General features: G+C 40.9%; 1 protein-coding gene across 2 annotated transcripts; it reads right to left on the reverse strand.

The window, feature by feature from the left end:
• Nucleotides 1-1379: 1379 nt before the first annotated feature.
• Nucleotides 1380-10198, reverse strand: SLC35E3 (solute carrier family 35 member E3). 2 transcript variants are annotated; one of them, XM_073327830.2, is made up of 5 exons: nucleotides 9557-10194; nucleotides 8609-8719; nucleotides 6326-6484; nucleotides 4502-4584; nucleotides 1380-3993 (listed from the first exon to the last, which is right to left on the reverse strand). In XM_073327830.2, exons 1-5 carry the CDS (start codon nucleotides 9944-9946, stop codon nucleotides 3807-3809), a joined length of 930 nt encoding a protein of 309 aa, XP_073183931.1. In that variant the 5' UTR covers nucleotides 9947-10194; the 3' UTR covers nucleotides 1380-3806. The 2 variants fall into 2 exon arrangements, with proteins under 2 accessions (XP_073183931.1, XP_073183929.1); XM_073327828.2 differs by lacking the exon at nucleotides 6326-6484 and having other exon boundaries at nucleotides 9557-10198.
• Between the last annotated feature and the right edge of the window lie 334 nt (nucleotides 10199-10532).

Consider the following 10532-nt stretch of genomic DNA (forward strand, 5'->3'; position numbering starts at 1 on the left):
GGGATGGCGTTTCCACCTGCAAACCGACCATGCTGCACTGAAGTGGCTTCACACCGTCAAGGAAACTAACAAAAAACTTCTTCGGTGGAGTTTAGCTCTCCAAGATTTTGATTTCGACATCCAACACATCTCAGGAGCTTCTAACAAAGTGGCTGATGCACTCTCCCGTGAAAGTTTCCCAGAATCAACTGTTTAAAATCGTCCTTGAGATGTGGAAAATATTGTTAGTCTTTATGTACTTGGTAGTATATTTAGAGATGCATATGTCTTATTAACTCTGTTTTTCCTAGAGCTCCAGGAAGAAATCCCAGCCAGTGTTTCACCCTAGCTGAGATTTGGGGGGCGTGTCATAAATATAAAGGGAAGGGTAAACCCCTTTGAAATCCCTCCTGGCCAGGGGAAAGTTCCTCTCACCTGTAAAGGGTTAAGAAGCTAAAGGTAACCTCGCTAGCACCTGATCAAAATGACCAATGAGGAGACAAGATACTTTCAAAAGCTGGGAGGAGGGAGAGAAACAAAGGGTCTGTGTCTGTCTGTAGTCATCTTGGCCGGGGATAGACCAGGAATGGAGTCTTAGAACTTTTAGTAAGTAATCTAGCTAGGTATGTGTTAGATTATGATTTCTTTAAATGGCTGAGAAAAGAATTGTGCTGAATAGAATAACTATTTCTGTCTGTGTATCTTTTTTGTAACTTAAGGTTTTGCCTAGAGGGGTTCTCTATGTTTTGGAATCTAATTACCCTGTAAGATATCTACCATCCTGATTTTACAGGGGGGATTTCTTTATTTCTATTTACTTCTATTTTTTATTAAAAGTCTTCTTGTAAAAAACTGAATGCTTTTTCATTGTTCTCAGATCCAAGGGTTTGGGTCTGTGGTCACCTATGCAAATTGGTGAGGCTTTTTATCCAACATTTCCCAGGAAAGGGGGGGTGCAAGTGTTGGGAGGATTGTTCATTGTTCTTAAGATCCAAGGGTCTGGGTCTGTAGTCACCTAGGCAAATTGGTGAGGCTTTTTACCTAACCTTGTCCAGGAAGTGGGGTGCAGGGTTTTGGGAAGTATTTTGGGGGGAAAGACGCGTCCAAACAGCTCTTCCCCAGTAACCAGTATTAGTTTGGTGGTGGTAGCGGCCAGTCCAAGGACAACGGGGGGGAATATTTTGTACCTTGGGGAAGTTTTGACCTAAGCTGGTAAAGATAAGCTTAGGAGGTTTTTTTCATGCAGGTCCCCACATCTGTACCCTAGAGTTCAGAGTGGGGGAGGAACCTTGACATCATGTAATTAAATTAACTATGTATCAAGGAATCTATTTAGCCCATGATTACGCAAGTCTTCCCTGTTTAATATTTTGAAACATTTGACAAAGACAGACAAGAGAGAAATTCAAGAATTGTTTTATTCATCAGTCATACTAGGTAAAACCCAAAGTAGAACTGTTAACTATATGAAAAAAATCCAGTCACTTCAGTGACCTACAGAACTTGTACATTTTCCAGCAACAGTATTTATGATGTAGCCTTTTCAGTCACCAATGCTTTTGAATTACTTACTTAATTTTCTTTTGCCATTTTGAAGATCAGATGCTGTGGTGAAAATCATTTGCACCACCAAACATTTTCATTCAGTTCTTTTCTCGTTATATACATCAATCCCATCTCAGATTTTGTCATCACATAGGCTTTTCAGGCATCTTATTTCTAACCCTAAGAATGTCCTCGTGGTGTATTTACATTTTAGAAGAGCTTGTGCACAGCACAAATCATTGCAAACTCTTTTCTCAGTGCATGTACTGAAGAATATGCACCTAAAGACTGCACTGTTCTGCACATATTTCTCAGCAGTCCATATTTGTCTTTAAATTCTAACAAATTATAGATTTATAAAAATGTATACAAAAGAAATTTTCCTTGAACCTGTACAATGCCTCAGATACCATTGGTAAAGATGTCAACTGTTTAGAATACTGAAACAACAGAGTAATCTGATGTAAATTTAAGCTACACAAGAGAAATTGTTTTTAAAAACCAAACTCCAAAAACTGAACAATGTACAAGCCTGAAAACAGGCCTCATTGTAAAAATAACTTGATTGAGATTGCTTCTTGCACATTATGATACCATTAAGGTTTCTGATAATTTAATCTGTAAAAAAAGTTTAGAAGAACTACCCACCCAACCATTTATGTTGGTGGCTGTAAAACCTAAACACGTTTCTGTTCATATGATTTTCCTCTTTAAAGCAACTATAAATAAATGAAGATAAAACAACAAAATGCCAGTGCAGTAATGCAAATAAATTCTAATCACTTGCCAATCTGGCAAACGTATGTTTCTACCATGTTTACTGAAAGCAGGAAAATTGATGTAACTTTCAATTTTCTACAATATGGCCCATAAACCTGCCTTTCCAAATAGCCCAAAAACTATGCACAGCTCTGGCCCAAGGTAATCTTCAAAGCACCCGCAATTTACAGTGGAACCTATGCCCATCCCAAGGTCATCACCTGCTGCAGATTCCCCTGAAGAGATTCTTTCCAGTATATTATGGGCGGCATGACAGAAATTAAATTTTTCAGCAACCCATTGGCTTTTCCCTATACAAACAGTAACAATGGTAGGATATAGGATGCAAATATAGGATGCACCTTGCCCTTTTGAGGTAACTACAGGCGTACATTAGAGAAAGGATTAGAACAACAGGAGGTTCAACTCCCACATCCTACCTACTTAGATTTTTTAACTTAAAGATTTCTTTGGACCGAGTCTTGGCATAGTTTATCTGCTGCCCAAAACAGGTGGGTGTTTGTGTTCTTATTTACAAAACCATTTTCATTTGGCAATTAAAGCAAGCTATGTAGCTTTACTAAGCCCACAAAGGTTCAAAAAGTCTTGTGAAAGTCCATTTTTGACACTAGAAAATCATGAAGCAGAAACAGAATGTTTTCCAAAACACTAGTGACTTACTAAATATCCTGGTAGATCTACAGATGAACTTGAGCTGCAAAGTTCAGAGCCAGTTTCCAACTTTCCCAAAGTTTGGGGTGTTCGGTTTTGGTTCAAATTGATAACTAGTTAGATCAGTTGCCTGAGTCTCCACTCCACTAATAATTTTATCTGAGCCCTTCCACTGAAAGTTATTCAGGTAGTTATGCCAAACACGTAAGCAAGATGTCAGAATCAGAATTATGTTTGACAGTTTAAAAAAACAAAACACCAAAAAAAACAAAAAAACAAAAAAAGCAAGTTGCCTTTTAATCTACCAGACAAACAGGAAGCATGTGCTGTCATGTACCAGAATATTTGCATATAAGTGTTTCGAACAAGATTTTTTATAATAGTAACACTGGCATGATATCACAAAGGGCAAAATTAATTCCTTCAGCATTTACTGTAACATTAACCAAGATGAGCTCATTTTATTTCAGTGTGAAAGTCGTAATTACTTCTATAGAATTTCCATTCTAATTTGATTTGGACCACTTGATCATTTTTTAAAATGTTACTATTTAAATAGGTTTCAGAGTAGCAGCCGTGTTAATCTGTATCCGCAAAAAGAAAAGGAGTACTTCTCTAAGGTGCCACAAGTACTCCTTTTCTTTTTGCTATTTAAATATAGGCTGGACTAAGATGGCAAATATGTTTTATGTAATGATTCATTTTATTTTTTTTTCCAGCATGATGATCCTGGTGGTAATACTAATACAAATTTTATTTCAGCTATTTTGCCCGTTTTACAATCAGTGCATATCTAATTCCGGTTTTCCTTCCCTTTGAAGGTTTATTTATTATCTCCAGAATATCTTGATTCATGGACGCTGAACCAGTTTACTCTTACTCCCTTCCTGCTCACTAAGTTTGAAATGGGTATAAGCTAAAATGCCTAACAAAGTACACAAAATCCCAAGGACTTGATTAAGTGACAGTGGATCTTTAAACAACAGGTACCCTCCCAACAAAGTGATGCAGAACTTGAAGTGTCCAAACATATTATATCTACACATCTCTGTTAAGGATCATAACAAATAGTCAAAATATTAAAAATAAACATATGAATGCTTAATGGATTCACTATCTATCCCCAAAATGGACATCAATTTGTATTCACACAACTTTTCAATTTTATCTGTGCAATTATAATTAACAACTTGCATTTATGTAACACCTTTCACACAAAGTGCTTTACAAATTAACTGATATTTGATATACAAACAGGAATCACTTTACGCATTTACTATATAGTCACCAGAACATGTGTAAATGTTTTAATACTGTTCTTATGGACATAAAGTTCTTACTACCAAATTAACCAGAACTGTCTGTACATATTGAGAGAAAGAACACTGAGAAACTCAATTGTGCTTTTCCAGTTTTAACATTCACAATAAAGCAGGTAAATTTACCAGCCTATTTGTCCAATGGGCTTTTTTCATTGTGAAATATACTTGGCTGGATACTGCCATTCATCTGAAAACAATAGGAGTGGCCAATAATAAAAGGATACGTGACAGGTGATGTGTTTCCAATGATCCAGTAAATGGACAAGTTTACCATAAAGGCTATTATACCAGACAGCAGCACCATTAACTGTGGATTAATGGACACAGTCAGTAATCTAACATATATTTCTGACCATCTCTAGTTATACCCCAAATTGTTTAATGAGGTTTCTTTACTGTCAAATGCAAATCAGTAAGGTATCACACAAGAGAAGAGAGCAAACAAAAGGCAAACATGAGTTCTAATTTAACGTAGACACTGATGATTTAAGAAGTTCAGAACATGGTCTCAAATGGTGAATTGTGTGTCAAAATGCGTATCTTCTTTCTCTTTACTTGCTATGTCTGAGAAATAGCCCCAGATACTCAACTGCTCTCTCACAAAAATGATGTTCCATAACCATATTTAAGAGATCACAGCTTTTAGATGCAAAACTTAGTTAAGGTTACAGAAATAATTATGAGATCTCTGTCCCATTTGTTGTGACTAATCAGTACCATTAAGAGGGAGATCTTGCACCAACCATTACGTGACATATCACTAACTGGGTAACTGGCACTTTCTAAATTAAAGATACCTCCCGCCTTAGACAATAGTATGTAATGAATATATATTTGAGCCCTGATCCTCTTGAGGGACATCAAGAAGATGAGGATGAAGAAGGAGATTAGAGCCCTCCCAGGACGAAGCAGCTACTGACTGCAGAAGGTAACCACTACCAGCACTCCTCCCCCAGAAATGAAGTCCAAGAGCAGTGAAAGCATTTGCATCTTTCCCACAGTGGAGAGTGACTGCTGGCTCAAGTGTCATTTACATAATTGTACTTTAAAAAACTAGGACAAGCTTCTCGTTGGGAAAAGAAAAATGGTCCAACTCTAGAGGAATGGTTCACAAAATATGGAAGGCTGTCATGGAAATATTAACGCACCAGTTTTGTACCCAGCAAAACACACAGAGGACAAATAGACACTTAGATATTTGGTTACCATTTACTGAATACTCAGAAAAAGCACATTCACCTGCAAATAACGGGCGCAACTGTCAATTTTTTTAAATATTAACATTTGATAGAGGTCTGGTTTGTTAAATATGTGTAATCAGAGATTTTACTTAATTTAATAAAATCATTAGAAATGACATGTTGTAATGATGCTCACTATGAAAGTAACACCCTGTAGAAGAGAGAAATCTGATGACTATATTACTGTATCATGTCTCTATACAAAAGCTCACTGTTGTAATGATTGTTGTGTTTCTAATATTCACATGGCAACTAAAGCTTCCTAAATAAACTGTTTAAAAAGTTACTTATTCCTGAACTTTAGAGGGAGCCAATATCTACTTTTTTCCCCGTTACTAAAATGACCTCTAACCAGAAACAAGAATAAGGCAAGAACACTCTTAGGCCACTTCTACACCACAGGGACTATAGTGACATAACCCGGTAGCATAGACACATCCTAAAAATGGGGTTTTTCTGTCACTCCACCTCCCTGAGAGCTAGGTTGAGAGAAACAGCCACCCATCAATCTAGCTACATTTATGCTGGGTTTAGGATGGTGTAGCTACAGCTCTTGGGGTGTGGATTTTCACACCCCTAAGTGCTGTAGCTATTTTGACCTAAGCGTAGACCAGGCCACAGACAAACATGTTGACAGAGATACTCCTCTCTCACATAGTGGGGATTAAACAATTAAGGGGAGCAGGGAGTGATTCTCTTTCCTCACAGCCCCCATCACATTCGCTGTCAATGACTGTATGTGAAGGTGTTATATTAAGTGATAAGATCACTGGTGTTAAATTAAAAAAATAAAATATAAAATCTTACCACAGCAGAAAGTGTCCAGGGTCCAAATATCCCCCCTTCTCCAAATACTGGCTCAAAGAAGGGTACGATACACAACAACATGGCAGAGGACATTGGTGCCTGATAGTACAGCAACTGCATAGAGTTAACCTGCAACTCATGCTGCTTGGCTCCTACCCACTAAAACCAAGAGATAAAGTTGTTAAACATGAGGAAAATCAAGTCCTCATATAAAAGCAACTTGATTACTAACAAGGGGGGACTCTCACATGGCCGGCACTACATAATAAATAGCATGATTGTTACGTTTTCCACTTCCATTTACTGAACACCAAATATTTTAACCAGATGCATGTGTGTTAGTCTTCCCCCACCTTTTGAGTAGACAGTGGTAAGCCACTGGATGCAGGCATATGAGGAAGGAAGAGAATTGGCTGAAAGAGCTTTTTCATCACAATGTCTGATGGCTAATGCTTGAATCTTCCTCCCTTCATCTTCTCTCTATTCTTTGTCTCCTCACATACTCTATGAGAGGATCTGCCACTTGAGGAAGGAGAGATAAATAGGGGGGTTTGGAAAAAGCTGGCTCCTTTCATTCTCACACCAATTCTAGACGTAGCCTCGCTAGGGCTCAGTATCTTCTTCCAGTAAGAGCAAGCAGTATTACAGAAACTACCTATCTTTTCAACTTTCTACTATTATGGGATGCCTGAGCACAATTATTAAAGTCATAGCTGACTGCATCAAGTTACTTGCATGCAGTTACCACAAATGTGTGTGAAAGCATGCAACATTTGAACAGCGTATTTTAGGCAACTCTTTAGACCAGTGGCTCTCAACCTGTCCAGGAGTCTGATTTGTCTTCAGTACCCCACGTTTCACCTCACTTAAAAAGTGCTTGCTTACAAAATCAAGCATAAAATACCGAAGTGTCACAGCACATTATTACTGAAAAAATGTTTACTTGCTCATTTTTACCATAAAATTATAAATCAATTGGAATATAAATATTATACTTACATTTCAGTGTACAGTATATAGAGCAGTATAAAGTCATTGTCTGTGTGAAATTTTAGTTTGTACTGACTTTGTCAGTGTTTTTTATATAGTCTGTTGTAAAACTAGACAGATATCTAAATGAGTTGATGACCCCCCGGAAGACTTCTGCGTACCCCTGGTTGAGAACCACTGAAAAGTTCATAATGTACCTTAATATGCAACAGCCCTGTAATATATTCTTATGACAGACATTCACAAGAAATAAATTCTAGTAATACTTTAAAGTATGTTTAAATAAAATCTACTTCTAACTGCTGTTACTTTCCCTATGCCCCCACCTTAGTTGACATTTCGATATATATGCTAACAAGCATGACTAACATTTTTATAATTCCAGGGTTTTCCTTCCTTTAATTATACATATACTAAACTTCATTTTGATACTGATTACAACTGAGATTTTCAGCATGTATAATTTAATACAACTCTGTTATCTTTGCATCTATGATTAGTAAAATTAATGTTATAAATGAAAACACTTAGACAAATTATTTTCAAGGCATTGATTTTATATTTTATTGCGCTTAACTATAATAAAGCTAACATTTAATAAAGAGCATTTACTGTCAGTAATGCAGCATTCATTATATAAGAGAATTTACTATACTGAAATAATCTCTGTTCTAAATTAAAATATAACTATAATTATGCTAAATTCTATTTAAGGGCTTTCTAAGAAAGCACAGGACAGTATTTCACCCATAGGCCAACTAGCAGTTCTGCCTCACATGTAATGTTGCACCATGACAGTAACTTTGCTTGTTTCTCCTCTTTTCATAGATTTTTAATGCCAAAAAAGCGCATCACCATCACCTAGCATGACAGTCAATAGAACCTCACCTAGTGATTCTTGTCTCAAGCCCATAAGTTCTGTTTGAGCGATAGCATATCTTTTAGAAAGCTATCCAGTTTTGATTTAAAGACTTCAAGTGACACTCTACCATGTTACTAAGTAAGTTGTGCCAATGGTTATTACACTCACTGTTACAAATGTGTGCCTTAAAATTCTAGTCTGAATTAGCTGAGCTTCGGCTTCCAACCACCGTATCTTGTTATGCCCTTTTCTGCTAAAGAGCTGTGTAGTACCAGAAATCTCTTTCCTACTACTACAGACCATGACTAACTTAAGACATACTATTTCCAGACCACTTAGCCTGCCTCTATTACTTTCTGAAATTTGAAACAAGGTGTCAAAACGTTATTTTTGTTATGAAACATGCATATAGAAAAGAACAAGTTACTAACCACTTGATAAAGGGATGTAACTAGAACACCAAGTGTAGCAAACACCATTCCAAGGAAGTTAAACTTCACATCATAATAGGAATTTAGGAATACACCTAAAGTTATGGGAATCTGTAAGGAAAGAAAATGTTGGCTATTATTTACATTTGCTGCAGATGGAACTCAATGGATTAAAACTTGTTCTCCCCCAATATTTTGGAAAGGTCTGCACACACGTCACCCTTTTATCTGGAGTTACTCAAGCTTTATAACTAGAGATTGTAAAGCTATATTCCGTGATTAAGACATGGCATGAGCTATACACAAATTGTATTTTAAAGTAATAACACTTCGCGTATTTCATCTTTAGAGAATTTTACAAAGATTGACTTGCACTGTCTCCCATGCTGCCTCTCAGGCGCTGGCAAACAGGACAGAAGCCCCATATAACACTGCTACAATCCCTTGATGGTATGAAAAAGTATCGAAGTAGCGTGAAGGCCATCACACTGACCCACAAGAGGTGAGATTCCATGGAGGCCCCTAGTAGCCAGAGATGGGCTGGCGGCATTTGATGATGGGGCTGCGGTTTTGCTCATGACTACCTATTTCAGAGGTTTCCCCGCAGTCCACACAAGCAACAACACCTCGACCCCACTCACCAGCACAAGAGAGAAGGTACATGCCCATTAACCCAGCGCTTCTGCCCAAGGAGCCACAGAACCAGCGACATCCTGGTGACTCAACTAACAGATTTACTCAGTCAGCGAGCGCCAAAGGGACAGGCGGTAACGTGGCTGGAAAGGGGGAAACAACCCTTTGGCAAGGGGCAAGAGGGGAAAGACAGAGGAAGCTGCCTCCCACCGCGCCGGGGGCTCCCCGATCCGCTCCCCACCCGGTCTCCCCCTGGGGGCTCCCCGATCCGGCCAAGGCAGAGAGGCTGGAAGCGGGGACGGGCCCGGCGCTCACCAGGGTCAGCTTGATGCGCAGGGGGAAGCTCTTGCCGTAGAAGAGGCTCTGGATGGCCACGATGGCCGGCGTGGTCATGGCCTTGGCCAGCTGGTAGGTGCCGATGGTGTTGCTCTGCAGGGACAGGTTGGTGAACACCACGAAGCCGCAGAAGCTGAGCGCCAGGGGCAGCACCTGGCGGGGCCGCAGGCTCTTGGGGGCGAAGACGCGCAGCGCCTGGCACAGGCCGAGGCCGAGCCAGGTGGCGGCGAAGTGCACCAGCGTGAGGCTCAGGTTGGGGAAGCCGAGCCGCACGTAGAGCCACTTGTTCAGGAACACGATGCAGATGGAGGCGACCAGGTTCACCAGCAGCCCGGCCGCCAGCCAGCCCGGCCCCGGCCCCGAGCCCATGGCGCCCGGCAGCCCAGCCGGCGCCCCCGGTTCCTCCGCGCGCAGCCGGGCCGGCTGCCCGGCCAACGAGTACGGAGCAGGCAGCCCGCCCGCAGCCAGCGCACCCGGGCGGGCAGGGGTCGCCGCCTTCCCCCGCCCACCACCACGCCACAGCGGGGGCGGGCCGCGGGAGCTTCCGCTTGCGGAGCCAGGGGGCGGGCAGGGCCGGCGGAGACAGCCCCGGCCCAAACCCGCCCAGCCCGGGGAGGTCGCTCGCTCGCTCGCGCGCAATCCGCTCGCCCCCTGGCGGGAGACGAGCCCTAGGAGCGGGGGTGCTGGGCCGGCCTAGGCAGGGATCGCTAGGAACTGGCCGCGGGTGAATGGACCCCGCTGGGAACGAGGTTTCTGGCCGTCAGAGGAGCGAGGGCCCCAAGCTGCCTCCCAGTCGTGCGTTTGCCTCCCATTAGTCATAATAATTACCGGTAGTTTGCTCGGTTAATGAACAGGACCACACCACAGTGTTGCGAGCGGGGCCTGGACTTCATGACCCGAAAGGTCCCTTCTAATCCTGTCACCACATTCAAAGAAATGAACCCACAGCAAAAAT

The sequence above is a fragment of the Lepidochelys kempii genome, chromosome 1, assembly GCF_965140285.1.
Source record: "Lepidochelys kempii isolate rLepKem1 chromosome 1, rLepKem1.hap1, whole genome shotgun sequence".
In the NCBI taxonomy this organism is placed as follows: Eukaryota; Metazoa; Chordata; order Testudines; family Cheloniidae; genus Lepidochelys; species Lepidochelys kempii.